This window comes from Oikopleura dioica, chromosome PAR (assembly GCF_907165135.1).
Source record: "Oikopleura dioica chromosome PAR, OKI2018_I68_1.0, whole genome shotgun sequence".
Taxonomy (NCBI): Eukaryota; Metazoa; Chordata; class Appendicularia; order Copelata; family Oikopleuridae; genus Oikopleura; species Oikopleura dioica.
The window spans coordinates 3,240,830-3,263,871 of NC_137293.1; the positions used below are offsets into that span (position 1 = coordinate 3,240,830).

General features: G+C 42.8%; 6 protein-coding genes across 6 annotated transcripts; 4 read left to right on the forward strand and 2 right to left on the reverse strand.

The window, feature by feature from the left end:
- Nucleotides 1–242: 242 nt before the first annotated feature.
- LOC145702468 (uncharacterized) lies at nt 243–7,422 on the reverse strand. The gene is made up of 6 exons (XM_081779699.1): nt 7,183–7,422; nt 6,969–7,131; nt 6,820–6,928; nt 1,010–1,135; nt 835–933; nt 243–432 (listed from the first exon to the last, which is right to left on the reverse strand). Exons 1-6 carry the CDS (start codon nt 7,304–7,306, stop codon nt 310–312), a joined length of 744 nt encoding a protein of 247 aa, XP_081635825.1. The 5' UTR covers nt 7,307–7,422; the 3' UTR covers nt 243–309.
- Nucleotides 1,393–6,805, forward strand: LOC145702460 (uncharacterized). Its single transcript, XM_081779691.1, has 6 exons — nt 1,393–1,607; nt 1,699–3,387; nt 3,439–5,472; nt 5,547–5,738; nt 5,785–5,866; nt 5,910–6,805. Exons 1-6 carry the CDS (start codon nt 1,432–1,434, stop codon nt 6,579–6,581), a joined length of 4,845 nt encoding a protein of 1,614 aa, XP_081635817.1. The 5' UTR covers nt 1,393–1,431; the 3' UTR covers nt 6,582–6,805.
- A 3,351-nt stretch (nt 7,423–10,773) lies between the features above and the next one.
- LOC145703012 (chitin synthase chs-1-like) lies at nt 10,774–12,289 on the forward strand. Its single transcript, XM_081780316.1, has 2 exons — nt 10,774–10,935; nt 11,011–12,289. Exons 1-2 carry the CDS (start codon nt 10,878–10,880, stop codon nt 11,400–11,402), a joined length of 450 nt encoding a protein of 149 aa, XP_081636442.1. The 5' UTR covers nt 10,774–10,877; the 3' UTR covers nt 11,403–12,289.
- A 162-nt stretch (nt 12,290–12,451) lies between these two features.
- On the forward strand, nt 12,452–14,603 carry LOC145703462 (uncharacterized). Its single transcript, XM_081780822.1, has 7 exons — nt 12,452–12,859; nt 12,900–13,158; nt 13,372–13,445; nt 13,503–13,759; nt 13,836–14,034; nt 14,078–14,243; nt 14,289–14,603. The coding sequence occupies exons 1-7, from the start codon at nt 12,496–12,498 to the stop codon at nt 14,572–14,574; spliced, it is 1,605 nt and encodes a 534-aa protein (XP_081636948.1). The 5' UTR covers nt 12,452–12,495; the 3' UTR covers nt 14,575–14,603.
- A 2,164-nt stretch (nt 14,604–16,767) lies between these two features.
- LOC145703161 (prefoldin subunit 5-like) lies at nt 16,768–17,937 on the forward strand. Its single transcript, XM_081780478.1, has 4 exons — nt 16,768–16,969; nt 17,218–17,284; nt 17,327–17,566; nt 17,611–17,937. Exons 1-4 carry the CDS (start codon nt 16,904–16,906, stop codon nt 17,769–17,771), a joined length of 534 nt encoding a protein of 177 aa, XP_081636604.1. The 5' UTR covers nt 16,768–16,903; the 3' UTR covers nt 17,772–17,937.
- Nucleotides 17,938–20,375: 2,438 nt separating this feature from the next.
- Nucleotides 20,376–22,310, reverse strand: LOC145702296 (uronyl 2-sulfotransferase-like). Its single transcript, XM_081779514.1, has 6 exons — nt 22,100–22,310; nt 21,914–22,061; nt 21,703–21,872; nt 21,508–21,659; nt 20,632–20,817; nt 20,376–20,588 (listed from the first exon to the last, which is right to left on the reverse strand). The coding sequence occupies exons 1-6, from the start codon at nt 22,145–22,147 to the stop codon at nt 20,411–20,413; spliced, it is 882 nt and encodes a 293-aa protein (XP_081635640.1). The 5' UTR covers nt 22,148–22,310; the 3' UTR covers nt 20,376–20,410.
- Between the last annotated feature and the right edge of the window lie 732 nt (nt 22,311–23,042).

The following is a 23,042-nucleotide window of genomic DNA, read 5'->3' on the forward strand; positions in this document are numbered from 1 at the left end:
TCCGATTTTCTCGCGTTGTGGTTCACTGACCATTGTTTTATATACAAAATGGTTTAATTTGACTTGGATGGGAGGAGGATGAAAGACTTTTTATGACTGAAAAGATGGTCGGTGGAAGATGGGACACGTTTTTCTGATGCCATAAAAAGGGAGGGAACGAAGATTTATTGACCCTTCATCAATTTGATGAAGGATGATTTTGGAAGTCAGAAATTATTTCATCTTTAAAATCAAAGAACAATCATATATTTATTCAATCTTAAACAGAGTCAAATTATGTCTGTCAGACATTTTTTTCTAGTCAAAAGTTCATTCAAACTTTTTCATCTTCAGTTGCTCGTCACTGTATGCTCGAATAAGTGCAGTCGAGGGCCAGCCGTTGAGCAGCGTGCTCAGCCACCACGCAAGCTTAGATCCAAAGCCGTCAATGTTCTAGAAATGAGTCCGGATTAAAGAGGCCCATTTATCGTCCGAAATCCCTCACTAAGTGCGGGCACTAGTGTCCGATTTCTTTGAACCTTTTCTCTCGAATCCGAGGCGCCAAAATCAGTCGCTTGTGACGAACTTCGATTTTAGAGGATTTTTTCGGAATATAGAGTTGAAATTCCCTCGAACTCAAATAACCGATAAGCTAAGAGGCAGGAGCACTAGAATTTCAAGCTCAAATTCTAGGGAAAGCCAAAAACTTGACCCGATAAGCAACCCGCCGGAGGAATTTCCGATAAAGTTGTCAAAACAGCGAAAAAACCTGTGTTTAACATATGCACTTGTGGCATTTCAAAATAGCAGGTTTTAGCGGCAAACTTTGAGGGATGAAAAATGTCAAAAACTTACATGAAGATGACAAAGACCAAGGACATATGTGCATTCTACGAAGAAATGAGACAGGGAGATGGTCCAGAAAACCACGATTCTTGCCAAATCTGGTACATTCTGAAAGATTTTTTGAGACAAAGGCGATGAAATATCCTTTTCTTTTTCTGCCTGAAGTAGAAATAAGATCTGGTACCTCTTGATATTTGTACTGCAAAAGATACAGATACTTGGTGTACTCGCAGTCGCAGCTTTTCTCCATCAGCATAACCTCATCAGTCGAGTAAAAGCATCCGATGAGTATGGTTGGCCACATAATTGCCTAAAAAGAGGGTTGAAATCTGGTAGATTATTATTTGTTGCCATAAAACACCGGCGATTCTTCACATCCTCACTGAACGAACCACACGATTTTTATCGACTTTATCGTCGGCAACTATCTCAACTATCGTGGAAGACCTTAATTCACGGTTGAGCGCGCTAAGACCACCTGTTCTAAAAATTTTTGTAGGTGCCTCGGAGCCGCGCGGTGTCGCAACGCAAGGCCCATATTTTAACCCCGCTGGTGCTGGTGGAAAGTATCACTCACAGGTTTAGACTCTCTTGTCTAAGCCGAAAATGTTGAGTTTAGCACTTTTGGCTGCTTCGGCTTCGGCCCAGTCTTATTATATCAACCAATATGGTCAGAGAGTTTACACTACAAATGCACGAAGCTCAAGCTGGTGGGACAACACTTACTCAAGAAACGGCGAAATCGTCAACCAGCCAGAGACTATTGTTAACTACATAGACAGGTAAATTCATCATTCTTTTATGAATATTTTGAGCTTCAAAGTTTTACTCTTCGGTTCATTTTCGAGCATTTTTTCCTAATTTTTTCTCTAGAATCATCGAAGAGCCTGAGCCTATCATCCGATACGTCGATACTGTCATCACTCCTGCTCCCACTCTTCCTCCTACTCCACCTCCTCCATCCTGTCGCTGGCTCGACTGGGGTGCATGGAATGAATGTACTTCCGTCTGCGGCAAAAACACTCAATCCCGAATCCGACGATGTGAAGGTGGCCAGCCCGGTGTCAACGGCTGCTGCTCAGGCGATCACGATTCCTACAAATCCTGCTCCAACCCCATCCGAGAAGAACCCTGTGCTTACTGGTCCGGCTGGTCCGAGTGGGGTGCCTGCTCTACTTCTTGCGGCGAAGGATTCCGACGAAAACAGAGAACTTGCCTCGGCGCGGATATTTTGAAAGACGATGCTGACTGCCCCGGCCTTCCCTACAAAGAAGAATCGTGCACAATTGGAACCGGTTTGGGCGGATATCGAAACTGGGGCGCCTGGTCTGCCTGCTCAGCCACCTGTGGCGATGCAATTCGAACTCGCGAGCGGGGCCATACTTGCAACGCTGGAATTGAAGCCGACTCCGAATCATGCAATTTGCTCGCTTGCTGCGATCCATTGCCCTGGGCTGAATGGTCCGTTTGCTCCACTTCCTGTTTCATGGGCACTCGAACCCGAAAACACTCCTGGACATGCGACTACAAAGCCGATGTTGTCCAGACTGAGGCTTGCAATGCTGGCGATGGTGTTTACTCAATGTGGTCCGAATGGAACGTTTGCTCTCAAACCTGCCTCGGCGGCGTTCAGAACCGATTCCGAGAACACACTTGCGGTCTCCGAGATGCCCGAGGAATGGCCTACGAACTTTCTCAAACCCAATCTTGCGGATCTGAAGGATTCTGGTCCGAGTGGTCTCAATACTCGACTTGTTCCCAGACTTGCGAAGGTGGATTCATGAGCCGAACTCGACAACACACTTGCTCTCGAAAACTCGAACGCGATACTGCTTCCTGTGGCAATCCCGGCGGATGGCGAGAGTGGTCTGAATGGTCTGGATGCTCGAGCTCTTGCTTCGGCGGCCAGAAATCGAGAAGACGAACTCACGAATGCACCAGCGAAATCGATGTTGAACAGGCTCCTTGCGGCGAAGTCGGCGACTGGATGGCCTGGTCTGCCTGGTCTGGCTGCTCCAAGACTTGCCTCGGTGGCGAACGATCTCGATCACGATTCCACGCATGCGGTGCTCAAGCTGTCCTTGCTGATCCATCCATCACTTCCGCCCGAGAAGTTCAAACTGAAGCTTGCGGCTCTGTTGGCACTTACGGTCTCTGGTCTCGATGGTCCGGATGCTCTGTCACTTGCGGTGGGGGAGTCACTACTCGCAACCGATACCATCAGTGCGACGGTACTACTGACACTGAAAACGCTGTCTGCAACGATGTCTGCTGCCCAGCCTGGAACGAATGGTCTCAATGGACTCCTTGCTCTGTCTCTTGCGGTCGAGGCGTTCAGAACCGAGGACGAAACAACGTTTGCACTTCCATCGCCGATCAAGCCCAAACTAGAACTTGCTACGCTGAACTTCCTGACTATCCTTACGGCGCATGGGCTGAATGGTCTGTTTGCTCGAAATCCTGCCGAGGCGGTTCTCGATCTCGATCTGCTGAGCACATTTGCAACGCTGCTGGTATTGTGGATACTGAAGCTTGTGGCAATCCCGGCTTCTGGATGGAATGGTAAGATCTATTGAAATCAACAAGGACTCATTGATAATTGTCATTTTTTAGGTCTGCTTGGTCCGGTTGCTCAGTGACCTGCGGAGTCGGCATCAAAACTCGATCTCGACGAGATTCTTGCGGCGACAACTACCCCGAAACTGAAACTGCTTCTTGCGATGCTGGACCCGGCCAATACTCCAACTGGGGAATCTGGGGCGCTTGTAACCAAACTTGTCCCGGCGGTGTCTCCCGACGATTCCAGCAACACAACTGCGGAGCTGAGCCACTCGTTGATGTCCGAACTTGCGGTGAAGAGCGATGGGGCGCTTGGACTATGTGGTCTGCTTGCTCTCAATCTTGCGCTGGCGGAATCTCCACTCGAACCAAGACTGAATTCTGCTCCAATGAGGTTGTCCAAGAAACTCGAGAATGCGGTACTCCCGGTGCTTTCCTCAACTGGTCTCCATGGACTGTCTGCTCTCAAGAATGCCAAGGCGGTATTTCCACTCGACAACGGGCTCACACTTGCGATGCTGGAATTGAACAAGAAACTCGCACTTGCGGTCGACCTGGCTACTACTCTCAGTGGTCTTTCTGGACTGATTGTCTCCGCGGCGGTGTCAAGGTCACTTGCGACGGTGGTAAACGATCTCGAACTCGAAACGGCTACTGTGGATTTGACGATGAAATCCAGGAACAAGACTGCAACATGGCTGAGTGCTGCGATTTGACACCATGGACTGCCTGGGGAACTTGCTCTGTCTCTTGCGGAACTGGCTACGAAGCTCGCCATATTCAAGATTGCAAGGGCCGAAATGTCCAGACCGAGCGACGAACCTGCAACATCCCAATTGTCTTCTACGAATGGACCGAATGGACTGGCTGTTCTCGAGAATGCGGCCCAGGTATCAAGCGACGAACTCGATCCGGCCCATGCACTGGCGTTGAAGAAGAAACCGCTCGATGTGACAACGGACCTTGCCCATTCTACGAACTCTGGTCAGCCTGGTCTCCTTGCGATGCTACTTGCGGCGAAGGTGTTCGAACTCGCCAACGAGCCTGCCGACACGGTGTTGCTGGAATTGACTGCGTCGGTGAAGCATTCGAATCTACTGTCTGCCTTGCTGTCGATCCTGGCTTCACTCAATGGTCTGCTTGGACTGCCTGCTCTGCTTCCTGCGACTACGGCTTCAAATCCCGCGACCGAACTCGAATCTGCACTGGCGAAGTCGACAGCGAAACCGTCCGATGCCTCGTCGATCCTGGCAACTGGTCTCCCTGGTCCGCCTGGGCTGGCTGCTCTGTCTCCTGCGGTGGTGGTGAAACTACCCGACAACGAGTTCACTCCTGCTCTGGCGAAGCTCAATTCCAGGAAATCAGCTGCAACACTTCTCCAGGTGTCTATCTCCAGTGGGGCGAATGGTCTGCTTGTTCTCGATCTTGCGCTGGCGGTAACAAGTTCCGAACTCGACAACACACTTGCGGCGGCGAAGATCAAGTTCAAACTGTCACTTGCGGCTCTCTCGGCGTTTACACCAACTGGTCCGAGTGGTCATCTTGCCCACGATGCTACGACTTCGGAGAGGAACCCGTTCTTGCTTTCCGACAACGAGGACATTCCTGCTCCGACATGGCTGAACAACAGGAAAAGACTTGCCTTGCACCTCGATGTGCTTACTGGGCTCAGTGGGGCGACTGGGGCGTTTGCTCGACCAGCTGCGGCTTGGGCTTCCGAGAACGAGTTCGAAGATGCATGGGCGATGATGCTGACTGCTTGAACCTCTTCGGCGACAAACGAGAAACTCAATCTTGCGATGGCGGAAGCGGCCGAGACTTCGCCGGACAATGGTCTCCTTGCTCCACTTCCTGCGGCACCGGTGTTCAAACTCGCTCTGTGCAGAACACTTGCACTGATATTGTCAACCAGGAACAACGCGCCTGCTCCAACAACCAGGGATTCTACTCTGAATGGTCAATGTGGTCTAGCTGCTCGGCTTCATGCGGCGGTGGCATGCAAACTCGACGAAAGACTCATAGCTGTGGCGAAGACGATTATGTTCAGGAGCGATCTTGCAACGTTGCTACTGGCAGTTACGGTCAATGGTGAGTCATTGTCTTATATAATCTCAATTTTGAAATCAAGAAGGAAACCGAATAGATTTTAACTCTTTTCTCAGGTCTGCCTGGTCTGCTTGCCCAGTCAGCTGCGGCGGTGGCACTATCTCTCGAACTCGATACCACTCTTGCACTGGTGAGGCTGAGGTTCAGTCTACCACTTGCAACCAGCAACCATGCTCTTACTACGGCGTCTGGTCCAACTGGGGCGCTTGCTCTGTCTCTTGCGGCCTCGGAACTAAATCCCGAACTCGGTAAGACTCACTCGTATCAACACAGATGATTAATTTTCTTCTCTAGATACTGTATTGGTGGATCTGTCGGTTCCGGTCTCTGCAGCGACGATGATGTCACCACCGTCGACACCATCGCTTGCGACAACGTAAGAATCTTTTAGCAAAGCTCGATTCTAATTTATATTCTAGGGCGATTGCTGCAACTACCTCTGGTCTGACTGGACTGGCTGCTGCAACCACAACAACCGAAACGTCCGACTTCGATTCCGAGGCGGTTGCACCGGCGCTGATCACCAGCAGGAAGAGAAGCCTTGCGGCACTGTTGGAGTCTCTGTTGAGGAGTGCTACTTGATGATCCAGACTTATCACCAAACCGGCTACTTGGCTTATTCTTACAACACCACCGGCTACACTACCTACCAGCAGGGCACCGACTACATCACCACTTCCGCTAGCTACCGAACCTTCTACACCAACACCGGCGCCAGTGTCAACGTTGCCGGCTCTTACCAAACCATCAACGGTGTCAGCTACTTCGTCACATCGAACACTGCCTACTACGGAAGCCAGTTCATGAGCGGATACTTCGACAACACTGGTCGATTCATCGAGAACAACAACAACAACACTTACTACGTCGGTGGCGGCACTTACGATCCCAACCTCGTCTACAACACTGGATCTAGCTCCAACACCTACAACACCGAACTCAAGTTGGTCTACTCCAACGGCTCTCCAGTTACTGTAACTGGTTACAATAACAACGGCGTCTTCTACACCCTGAGCTCCGAGCACTTCGGCACCATGTACGACAACGGCGCCTTCGACATGTCCGGCCGCTGGAATCCTTACATGCCCTAGACTTTTCAATTGAAAACTTCATCCAACTACAATTCATTCACTTTTTCTGTAAAACTCGATAACTAGATATCTGAAGAATTCAGATAATACCTATCAAAACCCCAAAACCCAACTCGTTACAGACCTAATCAATGAATATTTTAAACTGTGAAAAAAGTATCTACCTGTAATTTTCTCCAGTTGATCAAAATTGAATAAAAATCAAAAAATCATCAAAAAACAAATTGTTTTTACTTACATTGAAAATCCAAAACGGCAGGGCAGGAAATTGAACAAAAGAATTTGATCCAATAGTTCTAGGTTTTCTGCCGTCATCATTTGCCACAAGATGTCGGAATGAAAACACCCTTAAATTTTTACTGACTAGAAAATTAGAGAAAAACTTACCCAAAAAGAAAAGTCTGGAAGAACCAAAAAAGCTTATCAGATGCTCCATAGCCTTTTCTAGCGGCCAAATCCGCAGCAAGAAATGCTTCAAAAGTGTGGGCAATTATGACACTGAAGAAAGTCGCTGGGAAGAAGTTTTCGCTCTTGATTATTTTTCGGAATACTGAAATTAATGAATAACATGAATAAATCATTCGCTTATGGATTTATTTACCCGTTTCATGTTCATTCAAAAAGCTCAAATCGAAGGCATCATTGTCAAGGTACAACTGATAAGTAAACCAGTAGAGTCCGCTTATTAAAATTGCTGGTAAAAAACCGAGAAATTGCTTTCCCATTTTCTCTCTGTCAAAAAAGAGGGCGTGACTCAAATTATGGTAAACAGCTCTTCTCCAATTCGTTTTTCAATATTTACAAAAACAGCTTCGACAAATATTAAAAGGTCGTTGAAAAGAAGGAAGAGTTCACTTTTAGTCCGTTCATATCATGAAACCTCATTCTGGAGCATTTTTCCTGCCCTCGGGCGGTCAGAATTGACTTCAAGAACTTTTTTTGGGATAAAAATTCCTAGCAGGAAAGTTCCTAAAAGAACGTTGCTAGAAGTCTACGAGCTTGTAAAAAATCTGAGTTTTGTTATTATTGCCTATTCAAAAGTGCTGACAAAGAAATCAACAATGATCCTGGACCAGGGCCAGCGATAATTGGGGATTTGCTCTCACAGCTGGCCCGCATATTCGAATGATCCGAGTTTTTGTTTGATTATTCTGAATTACTAAATTTGTTCAATAAATATCTCAAGTGCTTCAAGTTGATTTATAATTAAAAAAAAATAAACATCATCAGGCTTTGAAAAAAAATATAAAGATTCTCGATGATAACAAAGAATTCCTTTCTTCTATCTGAATAAACTGAATATACTTTCATATGGGATGGCCTTGCTCATCGAATCGAGGAAGTAAGAGGCTGAACAAGGTCACACATGCAAAAGTTCAAAGGTGAACAAGGCCACCCCTATTCAATGTTTTTTGTTTCAATTAAACCCTCTGATAAATACCAAGTTTACTCGTTTACATCATTTCCGCTTATCCATCACAATCGTAGGACAGAACTTCCTGCTGTCAGGTTTTAACCGCATATGATAATCATAGGAAGGGACCTTTTCGAAAGATGAACTGTTCACCGTGAACGTAGGAATGAAAATAACAATTATCATAAATATGTGCGCTTATAAAGAGAAGCTGTCGGATGCGCTGTTCTCAGTCCAGAGCGTCGAGAGTTCCTTTGAGAGTCGCTCTCCCCGTGACGACTATTATAAAGAGCTTAACTCTACTTTCAACCAGAAGTCGAAAATTACCAAAAACCAAAACGGAACAACTCAAATCAGATCATTTCCTTACGTTTATTTTTGACATCAACGAAGAAAAAGATCAACAAAAACGCTGAAAAAAGAGAAAGAAAAAGAATAAATGGCGGGGGATGAAAAACCTGAGCCATGGGACGCTACGAAAAATATCGGTGAGTTAATGCTTACCCAAACTCTCATAAGTACAACACTCCTATTCAACCTTTTTTTCAGACGACCGACTTTTATTGAAGCAGCAAAAATGGCGACCTTATGTTGATTTCATTTTAAAATGCTTCTTTGCGCTTATTCTTTTCTGCCTCAATCTTGGAATTGATGTTCTGAGTCGGTCTCTTTTCTTGCTACTGTATGGAGACCATCAACTGTTAGTCAATTTGGATGATTTTGAAGAGAAAAAGAACGAAACAGAGTGCAATCTTCCGAGTAGAACCGTGGTTTTCGATAATTTATTGTATGTTATTCGACCATACAGGAACCGGCTTAGAGTTTTATTTAAAAGTTTTCTCCAAGCTTGTGGAGGTCATGTTGAACGTCATTTTTGTAGTTATCTTCTGAGCCGTGATAAACAGGATTTTCATGCTGACAGTGCCGATAATTTTGACCATAATAGGAGGGCTTTACCGGACATTTTTTCGGCTCAAGAGGCCGACCTTTGATCGTGCGATGGTCATTCATTCTGCTTATGAGCTTTTTGCTGGCGCTGTTTTGGCGTTTTTCGTCCTCAAAGTTGTCCACCACATGCCCTACTTGGCGATTATTGCGATTTGTTACAGCGATAATTTGGTCACTGGATTTTATCAGATTCTCTGTCTGCTCAAGGTTGAATCTGGAAGACTGGTGTATCACCGAAATTCAGTCTTTGCCGAAGAATCATTCCAAAACGTCGACACTTATGGTCGCCAACTTGACCGACAAAGAACCAACAAATGCGAATTAACCTTCGTCTTGATTGGGTTTTTGCTTCAAGTTGCGTCCCTCGTCTTTGTTGGAATTTTAGGCATAGAATTTTTCGAAGGAATAAATCTCAACGACTGGATGCTGGAGGCAAGAGGATTTTTCTTGCTATTTTTCTTGGTCTTTACGTCTGGTCGTCACTGGATGACCTACCTGCCAGAAGTGAGCAAAAGCGCTTTCGATGCATCAAATCAACGAGATGCCATGGCAGGAATCGACGTCTGCGCTGGGATTTTCAAAGCGATCGGCATTCTCATCCCCGCCCTGACCTTCATCTACATCCCTGACGAAGAAATTGATCCCTCCATCATTGACGAGCGCCTTTGCTCCGCATTCACTACTTTTATTGGTTACATGATTGCTTTGTACATTGCCATTGTTTACGTCCAGCGCCACCTTTTGGGCCTTTCTTGTCAAATCCGCCTTCAATTTCTCTGTTTTTCTCTTCCAAGTCTTCTTGGACCATTGGTTTCCTTTGGAATTTGGTATAAAATGAGCTTCTCAACTGGACTTGGATTCGTCGAAACCGAGCTAATTTTATTCTTCAATAATGGAACGAATACCACGACTGCAACTTGCGAATTTGATGTTCTCACGAGCCTGGATAATTTTCAAATCATCAATTTGCCCTCTGAATTCGTGCCGAACATCCCCTCATCCCTAACTGACCTGACAGAAAACACGATTCTCGCCAACATGAATCTAGAGCTCATCGATCTCCTCTGGATCATCATCATCTCCGGTTTCGTCTCCAACATCATCCTCCTCCGCCATGTTTTCACAAATCTCAACAACAAGCCCTACGCTAGAATCCGCGATCAATTCGTACACACGAGTTTTGAGCTCTTCAACATGCCCGTTCAGGAAATGAGTAACAGACGAGTCAAAGAGTACAACACGCTAGAAAAACTCAGCGTTAGCGATATGTCAGGCCATCCGCCGTACATTTTCATTTGCGTCCCACTCTGGCACGAAGAAGAAATTGAAATGGAGACGATGACCAGGTCGCTTTATCGAATGATCGAGCATCAGAAAATCAAGGCGAAGAGTGACCCAGCCTGCTACGAGCTAGAAGTTCATATCTTTTTCGATGCGCCATTCGAGAAAAAGAACTTGATGAAAAATCGCTCTGAAATCTACGATCGTGACATTATCGAATGGAAAGTCACAAACGAATGGGTCAATTGCTACATCAATGTGCTGAGAAAAATCGTCGATGGAAATGGAGAAGGCGATTGCTGGAAATTTGGCCAGGTTTATCCGACGCCGTATGGTGGCAAGATCGTTTATGATGTCCTTGGAACTGAATTTACGATTCATCTGAAGGACCCGGATAATGTCAAGAGGGGGAAAAGATGGTCGCAGATCATGTACCTTTACTATCTCTGTGGATGGAAAATGGACCAATGTCAGGAAAGTCGCAAAAAAATTCTTTTGAAACCTTATTAATTGTTAAATGACTTATTTATGCGCCTATTGAAAAGATGACCAATTCAAAGGGCCAAAAGCTAAAAAAAGAAAACACTTACATTTTGGCGCTCGATGGCGATGTCGACTTCTTCCCAAATGACTTTGAATTAGTGCTTGCTCGGATGGTTGCTTCTCCGGATGTTGGGGCGTGTTGTAATCAAATTCATCCGAACGGATCAGGTACCATAAAAAGCGCCAGATCCGCGTTTTTTCTCACCATCAATGAAATGAGTGTCAAAATTATTATTCATTTAGGACCGATGGTTTGGTTCCAGCGATTCGAGTACGCAGTTGGCCATTGGTTTCAAAAAGCGGCAGAGCATATCCTTGGCTGTGTGCTTTGCTCGCCCGGTTGTTTCTCTCTCCTACGAGTTTCAAATCTGATGAAGGATAATGTTATGGCTACATACAAAGGGATCGCTACTGATGCCATGACAAAGCTCATGTACGATCAGGGAGAGGACCGCTGGCTCTGCACCCTGATCCTCCTCTCCGGCGGCAGAATCGAGTTCGAAGCAGGAAGTCACTGCCAAACCTTTGCTCCTGAAGACCCCGATACTTTTTCAAACAACGACGGCGCTGGGGACCAAGTACTTTTGTCAACATTTTCGAGCTCATTTCCAACAAAAACATCGCTACGAAAATGAATCCTTATTTAACTTCCGCGTACATATTCTATCACATGCTTTCCATGTGCCTTTCGACTATTGGAGTGACGACAACGCTCTTTGTCATTTGGGAAGGATTGGAGCTTGGGCTTGGGTCGGCCATAACGACGGGAGAAGCTTGGGCGCTGGTTTTCCTGCCTGTTTTGCTTTACGCGCTGATTTGCTGGAGAGGATCCGGGAAGAATCAACTTCTTTGGGCGAAGATTCTTTCAATACTTTATTCCATAATTATGGTCTTATTGATCGTCACTGTGGCGATTGGTGTTAATGAATGCTCTTGGAACTTGACAGGATTGTTCATTCTCTTTCTGTCCGGAATTCATCTGGTCGCAGCGCTTCTTCACTGGGACTTGAAGACGGCCATTTGCGGAATTATCTACTGGGTGGGTATTCCATTAAACTTCATATTCCTACAGATTTACATGATCGCAAATATCAACGATGTCAGTTGGGGAACACGATCTGCAGCAACAGGGCCCAAGAAAGAAAAGCTCACTTTCAAGCAAAAACTACGCGCTCTTGGGAAAAAACGATGGCCGGGCTTGAAATTTTTCTGGAACTATTTAGTCAAGGGCGCCCCAGAAGGTATAGAAAAACCTGATGTTCCAGCTACGCCGCCAGTTGTCAGCTCCAGCAGCGAGATTGAATCTGAAATGGACAAGAAGGGACCTGGAGATACTCCGGCTAGAAATGCGAGGCAATCTACTGTTGACTGGGCTACTGGGAACTTGATTGCGTTGGAGGAGGATGATAAGTTTATTTCACCGTTTACAGTTCTTGGAGGAAATACGATTGCAGAGGCTAGATCAAGAGCGGGAATCGGAAGGAACAGCAATTTTCAACAATCAGTATACAGCGTTATGCAGGAATTGGATGAATAGATTTAAATAATCGGCAGATTTTTTAAGATCGAAATTAATGAATTTCGGCAATTTTGGCAATTAAAAATTGATAGGCCTCATTTTGCATAAAAATATAGCGCAACATTTTCAGGGTGAAATAAGAATGTTCATCTCAGCAAAAGACAAGCGTAACCGCCCGCAAACGATTACTACAAAAGACCAACTACAACATGCGGATGGCTCAAGACCTTCAGAAATTCGAAGCCCTCGCTGAGTCGCCAATTCAAGGTGATCCGGAGAAGATTATCAAAGCTCTACAGGAGGAAGCAAAAACGACGATTCAGCTTAACGATGACACGAGGCCGCTTCTTGTCATGCGTGAAGTCGAAGAAAGTGCTGAAGCAGAGGAGGATGGTGAGGAAATGGAAAGCAAAGCGTTGGTCTATCGCTGGGTCAATAAAGAAATGGAGCAACGATTCATGGAATATTGCGCTTCGGACAAATTTTCAGCTTATGATCTTCCTACGATAAAAACGATTAGGGAACGAGAGTACAGTAGCTACAGAAAATACAGGGGCTTCAAAGAGTCACAAGGTTTTCCAGTTTTTCTTTCATGATCTCAACTTTTATTCAGGAATATGGGAAGACGGAAAATTCAATCCTCGGCCAGAAGAATCGCCGCGAGGAAAGAGCTCCTATTTGGACTGGGTTTTGAATATGCGCTCTCCGTTGTCCGACAAAATGAAGGTCTACGCTTTACCAGAAGCAGAACATGTTTTCTGGCAGCAAATGACTGCCCCTGGAACGGGTTATCTAAGAGTGCCAAGCGCGGCGGAAGAGAAAGAAACGCGAATGAAAAATGATGAAATGGCGCAGCAGCTGACAGATTTTAGGTAAAATAAGGGGGACCATAATCGTGATTTCGACAAAAGTGTGTGGATTTTTCTCCAGCTAAAATTAAACGATGCGGCATCGTCGATGCCGAATATGCATATTACCTTTCAGACGGGTCACGTAATGGGTAATCTACTAATCTCATAAATCTATTTCATAAATTGAAAATTCATAAACTTCATGAACATTCATAAATGAAAATTATTTTTCAGGAACAAAGTTGCGGGAGCGATGATTTTCATCAACATCCTCTTTTTTGTTTTCGCTCTCGTCATGAAACTACAAGGTGAGAATTCACTATTATAATTCATCGTTGATGAATCATCGTTACCTTTAAATTCAGCTGAACAGCTGCCCCCTGTCGAGTTGATCCTGCCCGTCGTTGCCGTAACCTGGGGACGCTATGATTCTGGATGTGACTGGATCAACTCTCAAGTACCAAAGGAGCTCAACCCTGAAAAATATCATATAAGCGCATCGAACTGTTCTCTTGAAGATACCGAAATAAGTCCATTTTCTATCATTTATGATACACAGCAACTTATTCAACGTGAAGGCGAAGTAGAAAATTTTGCTTTTCAATGCTCTGACTACATTGCCGTGAGTAAAAGTCAAATTGAGGAAGAGATAACGAGAAATATCGTCATCTAAAATGATTTTTTCAACATATTTTTAGTCGCTGAATGGTTGGGATGAAATCGAACTCCGGCTTCCAATTTTCCAACTTTTCTTCCTTGTCCTCTACATTCTGCTTATGTCTATGCAAGTGATTTGCATGTTGATTCATCGATGGTCGACCCTGATGCACTACTTGGCCAATATCAGCTACAAATCCTTCCGGCTCGAGCTCAGTAGAATCAACGATACTAACAGACGTACGTCAATTCTTTTCTTTACCAAAAATCATTATTTTCAAAGAAATGGCGAGCATACGCGAAAACGGAGTGCACAAAGATGATAAACAATGGTCGATGGCTTTTAGGGATTTCGCCCTTGACTTGATGAAATTGACCTTTGCCGTGAATTCGAGCGCAGGGAATGACGGAAATTCTCGGGAAGACAAATGGATGGAGCTTTACCGAAGGTAATTTCTTTTCAAAAGCAATGCTTCCCATTATTTATTCTCCAGAACAACTCATCGCGCGTTGGAAATGAACCCAGACATGCCGAAAAAGGGAATGTACCGCCTCTCAACACGAAAATCTCAAGCTCCTTGGATCCCATCCGGCCCGAACAGATTTAGCGAGCGCTTCAGCCGGTTTCAATCGTCGATCAGAAAAAGCATGAAAAAATTTTCTCGGCGAACGTCTGAGAAAATTGAGAAAGAAGACGAGAGACGACCAAAATCTTCCAAGTCGGATTCAGCGACTCATAGAGCAACGAGATTTATGATAGACGATGAAATTATAGTTTAAATTGTGTATGACTGTAAATATATGAAAAGACTCTTACCACTGACCCTTTGATTTTTTTTTCTTTAGTTGACTTTTGTGAACGCTCTCACTATAAGTGCGGAAGCAACAAAAGGCGCAGCGATTGATGACAGGAAGTTTATATTCGCACCGATAAGGTGCTCCAACAGAGAAATTCTCCTATTTTTGCCATATTGTTCATCAAAAAATGCAATTCTATCTTGCTGTAATTTGATTGTTATGCTTTGATTTTCGACTGTTTTCTTGAGATCATTGATCGTCTTCTTCATTTCGATGTATTCTTCTCGGAGAAATCCGTTGTCTTTCTCAAAATGATCTAATCGTTGAAGCAAGGACTCGAATTGAGCAGCAGCAGCACTTGATTCCCAGTCCATCTGAGAGTTTTGATCATTTTGCCGGTCCTTTCTCTGGTAGTACGATCCGAGAGTACTCTCTGAATACGTTGAAGTCATTCTAGACGAAAAAAAATGTAGAATTCCGAAAAACCCGATTTGAGAACTAACCGCGCGAATTCTTAAATCATTTATCATGGAAGTCCGCAAACAGGGTTCCAATTTTTCTCAAAAAATATTTGAGCGGAGCGAGCGGCTGAGCGGTCGACCAAAAAAAATATTGAGCTGAGCGAGCGGCTGAGCGGACGGTTGAAAAAAAAATTTGAGCGAGCGAGCGGACTTTGAGCGGAATTTTTTTTTATGAAAAAAAATATTATTTTTCTTTCTATTTGATAATATTTCGACAAAGGTCAGTAGATTTGACCGCAGTACGAAGGGCCGAGATCTGTCCGCGAGAGAAAAGATAAAGATATCGAGCAATTGCTCTCGTTTCTTCCTAAGACAACCTTCTCTAACTTCTCTAGCTGACATTCGGACATCGTCGCCTTCGATCATCTTCTTTCTTATAAGGGATCGGAAAAGAGGGTTGAAAATCTGTAAAAAGGATTAGGAGGGTAGACAGCTAACCACGGAGGGTCCACTTAGTCCTCTCCACTAAGTCCTGTCCACTTCGCACATCCAGGCATAAGTTAATGCGGCATAACCCTTTCCTTTTTTCTGAAGGAATGAAAAATTACGCGCAAGAAAGCTTATAAGGAAGCAAAAGGGCGCTGAAAAAGGGATTGAAAAAATGGGGAATTTTCGATTGAAAAAGGATCGGGAGGTCAAGGGTAGACAGCTAACCACAAAGGGTCCACTTCGCACACCCTTGCATAACCTTCTCATTTAGGTAGTATGTGGTAATTCGTCGGGGTCGCCCCGACAAATGAAAGATGAAATAACAGTCATTCGTCGGGGTCGATCCCGACAGATTGAAGACCAAAAATACAATTGTTCAATTGTTCGACCCCGACAAATAGGTGTGTTTTTTATCTTCAATCTGTCGGGATTGAACCCCGACGAATAACCGTTATTTCATCTTTCATTTGTCGGGGCGACCCCGACGAATTACCACAGACTACGCTCATTTACAATAAGGGCCTTATTATAAGTGTGTCAAAGATTTCAGGTTAAAAAAAAGATAGGGAGGCCAAGGGGGACTAGGGTTCTGATTTTTTCTCTGGTATTCCTCGAGTAGAAAGGGAGCTTTTAAGCTTCTTCCAATCAGAGCATGAAATGGTCTGACTAGCTCTGAGTGATCATTTCGCGATGCACTCGCAGGGGACCAATAGAATTGCAAGAAAAATGCCACTAATGCTTAGTCGCCGCTCACTCCGCTCAACTGCTTTCGCTCAATTGAGCGAGCGGGTGAGCGAGCGGAAATAATCTGGCTTTGATCTGAGCGAGCGAGCGACCGCTCACCGCTCGCTCATTGCTCGCTCACGCTCAAATACCGCTCATCGCTCAACTAAAATTGGAACCCTGTCCGCAAATATTGAAGTTTTTCGATATTAACATCACCTTCTTCATCAAATAGGACTTTCTGTCCAAAGGATACTGCAGTTATTCATAATATGAAAGAAATAAGAATATGATGAAAAGTCTCGTCGAATGATTTACAATAATTTCTTTTTATTAGCAATGATACGTAATCATAATAACGATTTACTTCATTTTGGAAGAACGATGTTACACGTGGGCGTGGTGCATAATGATGAGTAAATATTACGTTACGGTAAAAACGTGGTGCTCAAACAAAAGCTCAAATTGGCCTATTTCGTTTCGATTGAGCCCGTTTTCGACACGGCAATAGTCCGCCCGTAGGCTCCGTTTCTCGCCTCTGACCACGCAGCGGATAACCCAAAGTGGTCGGCTTTTTCCCTTTCAAAACAAATCAAACCTACTTTCAACTCAAACAAAGGAGCCCTAGAGAAAGAAAAATGGATACCTGGACTGCTGAAGAAAACGCTGTTGAAGTTTCCGCCGCCCCAGAGCAGGCACCAGAGGTCAGCCGGAATTTGAACTTAGAATTCTTTAGTTCAATGAATCTTTTTATTCAAAATATTTAAAAAGTCCATCATAAATATATTTTAAATATTTTATACGAAAAAGACAATAATCTAATAAAGTTCTTGAGACAAAAAAAACTGTCTTATAATTGGAAAATCTTTTCGGATAACTTTGAGTTCTGAAAAACTAGAATTTTTGAAATTTGCTATGTAATCTTAGCAAAATCTAATTCATTCTTTCGTAGGAAGCTCCAAAGCAGAAATCAATCAATGCCAGCGAACTGAGCATTCCCCAACTTCAGCAGCTTGGAAGTAAGATCCTCCTCCCTACGCCCCTTTTTTACTCCATTCTAGAGCGAGTTCATGCCGAGTCTCAACAACTCAACGCCGCTGTCGGCTCCCTCAAATCCGCAGGCACAAACTACGTTGGTTCCAAAATGGCCGTCAGCGACTGGAAAGCGGCGAAAGAAAGGAACGACCTTGACATTTTCGTCCCCTACACGAATCTGCTCTTTGTTCGAGGAAAGATTGATGTTGAAGCTCCTATGCTTGTCGAGCTCGGAGCTGGAGTTCTCATGGAGAAAAATGATGAACGTAAAGTTTTAAAAGAGAACTCTTCTCATGAATTCATTTTTCAGAGACAATCGAGTTCTTCGAAAAACGACTTCAAATGGTCTCTGGCTCACTGAACAAAGTCGGCAACCAGCTTCAGCAAAAGCAGTTCGCGAAAATGGCGATCGGCAAAGAAATCGAGCAGAAGATGAAAAACATGCAGCTTTACAACAAAATCTACGAGTAACCCTAGTTCCTATCCTTTAGTTTCAATACCCTATTCTACCCCAATTTCTATTCTATTTGTAGCTTCGAATATTTAATACAAGAAATTCTAGAGTTCTGTTATTTATCACTTGCGTTTTTGAACTGAAAATGCTCGTTGAATAAAAAAGTTTTTGTTTTGCCAAAGATTTTACTTTCAGTTTTTATTCTCTTCCCCTCGATGGTGCTTCCTGTCTTTTGATTTGATATAATAAATATTTCAATCAATTGAGAATTTTTTAAAAAATAAGTTTTTATTTCTTTTTTTTTCTTCCATAGCGAAATGACACCCCCTCTTTTGTCGTTTTCTTGGAGTTCCTACAACAAAGAGCTTGCAATTTCCAAGCAAAAATGCCAAGAGAAGTTGAAGACGTCTACGCAGATAATGATCTTACTCTCTCCCTCGGAGAAGTCAATGCTTTCGGCCTTTTGATAATTATCTACATCGCCTGTATTTCTGTCATTGTAACTAAGAAACAGATTCGCGGGGAGTTCAAGCCATGTCATTTTTGGTTCACAGGGCTCAAGAGAAGAAATGGAGGTGTTTTTGTGAACGCAAGGAAAGATGACTTCTCTTCGAGAGCGCTTTTTCTTGTCTACCGAATAGTGAGCCTAGGATATTGGCTGGCTTTATGGTTAAGGGAATCACTCTTATATTTTTTTCTTGATTTTTTAATTCTTGATTCTCTATGAAAGATCTATTCCTTAGTTCTGCAGATTTCAAATGGGGAAAACTACATCAAGATTTTCCCGAATTGGAGCGATACTGCTGTCCTTCTGTTTCTAGCAGTGTCGACTTTCGAAACGATTTGGCAATTTGCCCTTCTGAGAAAAGGAGATAGAGAGCAAAACTCCTCGGAAAGCGCCTCCTGGTTGACTTATTTTTCTCAATTTTTATTTGAAACAGCGCTGATGCTTTCTTTCATCAATACTGCTCTCATCCATACTTTCCGGTAAGAAGCCTTTTTTATTATCTTTCTGATCATTTCTAGCTACAAACTCCCGCTGCTGAAAATGCCATTCTACCACTTTCATAGTTTCGTTTCTGGAGCTTTTATCATGTCCACCGAGCTTTTTATTGGAAGTCTTCCAGTGCGATTTTATCACTTCATCTACTCCATTCTGGTGTTGCTGATTTATTGCTTGACTCAGTTTGCCCTCGATCCTCAAAATTTGCACCTCTTTCCATTATGGGATGAAACAAGGCTTTTATCTTCAAGCAGAAATAAGCTCAAAGAATCGATTTTGACTGGAATTTTTCTTGGTCTTTTTGTCCATTTGTTTCTTTTTTCCCTATCTGCGGTCAAGGTAATTGACAACAAGAGTCAATTTTTTTAGTTTTAGTGGCTATACTGGCTGAACCCAACGAGTTTTGTGAAGAATGAATACCGAGTGGTCGTTAAAACACGTGATCTTCAACAAGAAAAAAGTGAGGAAGCAACTTGCGATTTTCTTTTTTCTTATATTTTCTAGTGATTTCCGATCCAAAGGCAAAACTGAAGTACATCAGCCGAGTCGCTGGAATGCTCGCAAGCGCAGGTATAGAACATCAAGACTTCATCAACCGAGATATTTCTTTTTCTAGACAAGCAGCTTGAATCGCTGAGAAGACAATCAAGAACCTCTTTATCCACGAAGCTTTCCGAACTAACAGAACAACTGAAAGCGATGTCACGACCACAGACTCGCCAGAAATCGCAATCTGCGGAACACCCAAGCGATGAGTATTTAGGCATTGAAAATCGAAATTACACGATGTAAAGATTCTTTCAAATAAAATAGTTTTTTTAATTGAATGGTTTTATTAACAGCTGGCAGTTTTTAAGCGAAATATACAGTCATATGATAAACAGTTGTTTGATTAGATAAAGCGCATTTCTTTAGCAATTCTGTCGAATCTTCTACCAGATGAATATACTGGAAGTTTTTTATACAGTCTTCTTTGACGTCTGAGCTCTCGATTTTCAGTTTTTGTTGATCGCTTTCTTGAGTTTTTATGAACTTTGCTTCTTGCTGAGCTTTTGAGCTTTTTCCAAGATCGTGATTTTCTACGACTTGATTTTTTATCATTTCTGATTTTCCTTGATTGCTTCAATTTCTTGGTTTTTCGTCTACTTTTCGTATTTGGAAAGGTTACGGTTGTTTCAAGCTGCGTTCTGGTGGATTCAGAGAGCTCTTGAATTGGTTTGGCCTCTAGAATTGTTGCGAGAAAAGCTGTCAAAAAGAGGAAGCTGAGAAAAGTATTCATTTTTTCTTGCTGTTTGTTGTTTTGATTTTAGTAAATGTGAGTTTCCGGCAGGACTCATTGCCTATAAAACACGCCAGAACCACCCAGTCGACTATTTTTAGAAGCAAAAGTGTCAAGAGCTACCTTAAAATAGTAACCTGGCCGACATTTATTAATCTCCCAGATGCGCGCTAATCAAAAGAACAATTTATTGGTTCGTGAACTCATCAAGCCTGCTTTTTTTCTTTCTTGTTATGAAGAATTGATAGTACGGAAATTTTTCGTGAAGAAAAGAAAAGTAAGTACAAGTATCGGCAGTTTATTTGAGTTTTTAGAAAAATGAGTGATAATTTAGAATATAATATTGGTAGACAAGAATTTAGGCTTCAGCTCAGCTAGTTTTTGTTTTCAGGAATTTCGTCCGGGCCCCAGAGCCCTCGTTCTTTGAAATTTTCTATCTTTTCGTAAAATATCTTTTTGATGAAGTCGTACAGTTCGTATTCACGTTTCAGCCCTTTTCGAAGGTATTCGACTGTTGCTGGATCTGGCTCTTTTTTGTGTGCGGTTTTTGACCTGAAGACATTGATGAGAAAGGAAGAAGAAGAGAGGCTTTTACCTGTCGTGAAGGACCTGATTCGCCTTGCCAAGAAGAACTGATGCTCCCATGAAGAATCGAGGCGAAACGACTTCAAATGCTTTCATAGTGCTATGAAAATCCTCCATGATTCCCACGATTGCGTATCTGTCGAGGACGTTCTGTTTTGCTATCGCTACTGCTTCGTCGCCACGTTTTTGACAGAGGCTAGTGATGATATTTAATTAAATTCTCTACCCTTTTTGTCGACATTTTTTTAACTCAAAGAAACTACTAAAACTCAAAATGCCGCCTCAGGGACAGGTAGCTCAGAGACAAGCAAGAACTTTCAATCGTAATCGGCGGGTTGTCCCTTCTCGGCCTGGTGCACAAGTCGCCGATACTTCAAAAGCATCAATAACAAGTGGAAAGTAAGAACAATCGAAAAATACTGATATTCATAAAATTAAGAGCTCTGGGTAAACTCAATTATAACAAGGAGAAGGCTGACAGTTTTGAAGAAGAGCGTAAAAAACTTGATAAAAACATGCATGAAAATCTTAAGAAAAAAGAGAACGATCTTGAATTTGCAAAAGGTCTGAAAGATTGTTTTAGCACAATAATATAACATTTTTAAGATGAAAGTAAAGCATTACAAGAGCAACTCCGAGAAACAGAGGCAAAGATCCAAAAACTTGAAGAGGAAAGAAGTCAACAAAAGAAAAGGGTCAACGAAAAGTATAAATTGTATCAAATTACAAACAGATCACTATTTTTATAGAACCGCTGAAATACGAAAGATCGAACAGGATATCATGAAGATCAAGAAAAAGCACGCGATAGAAAAAAATATGCTCGACAAACGAATCAATGTGTATTTCCCAAAATCTCCTCGCGAATAAATTTTAGAAATCTTACCTTGAAGAGCCACAAAAGAACGGAATGAGATTCGAATATGGCCTCGCACACTCTTGAGCTTCCGTTTTCACACAGTCATCGATTGACATTGCTCTTCTTTCATCCGGCATGTCATGTTTCCAATTTTGTGCATTTGTTGTATTCTTCGCAGTCTTAACAAGCATTTTCATAGTGAAAGCATTTACTATAACGTACCTGAAAACCAAAGCGGAGGTAAAAGTAATTTGAAATAAATAATGAAACTGGATCTCGTGCAATGTTGATATACAGCGGGTCTCTGTAGCCGTATTTCGGAAAGTCGATGAAGTAAACGTGGCGAATATACAAAATTGGTCGCTTGTACTGCGTGATATTTCTGACCAACCCTGAAAACTGTGTCAAAAGGGCATAAATTTTGGAAATTCACCGTATTCTTGCTCGTCAGATTCCATGAAATGCTTCATTTTTGGAGCGATGTCATTGAAAACATTGTAATGAAGCTTTTTTCTCAAAAATCTGATGATGTCCAGAGTCGTTGTCGACCCACATTTGGGCACACGATTGTATACGACGATCTGAAATTTATCAAGGGGAGTTCAAAAGCTCTTTTTACCTGAGGATTTGGGGTCAAGCCAAACCCCTTTAATTTTTGCTGCTGCATTTTGATCACTGAAGTGAGGGAGATATTCTGATTGTGTGTAAGATTGTCATTTGAAAGAGTTCGAAGCTCATTTTGGACGATGTCGGAAGGATCTAATTGCGTGATTGCTTCGTAAGCTGGGCCGGTCGAGGAAAAAAAGACTGTTAGCACATCCAGAAATATTACTGCTATTGCTAGTTTCGGTTGAAAAATAATTAGAACTAGAATTTCTCTCTTGAAATTTTTTTTCAACCTTTATCCTGAAATTCGAATCCAAGGTTTCATAATTTTTCTCTTTCTTCTTTATCAGAAATAATTTTTTCTCTACTAGAAAATCCTAAAAGAAGCCATTTTCATGGCTTAAACATTATGTCCGGAGTGTATTTTCGAAAATGTCATTCTTTTAGTGCGCTGGCCGGAATGTTATCACTCACTAGTCGGCGGGGGCTTAGCCAGCGGCCAATCGGTGAGTTGGAACCGGGCGGTCACAGCTCGCACTAGATCAATATTTCAAAAATGAGAAAATAAATAAGAAAAAATATGAAATTTATGGAAACCTTCTGTAGGCTCTATGCTTATACAATATGAGTATCATTGATGATGATGCTAAAACCATAAAAAGAATATACAAAATGCAGTCAAAACTATTTTTTTCACCAGTATAAAACTGATACTGTAAATGATTACATCTGCTGATAAATGAAGTCGAACTAAGAAGAGGGAGGAAAATTTTGGATATGAGTTTTTATTGGCCGGTAGGTCAAATACAACAACAAGCTAATTGGTCTTTCAAAAAAGCACTTCCTTTTCTTGGTTTGTGCCAATAATTCTTAACTTTATTTTGTTATCCATTTTTCAAAAACATCTGCAATAAATGACTTTTATTAAAACCTTCATCAATCGCCTTCTGTCTAAA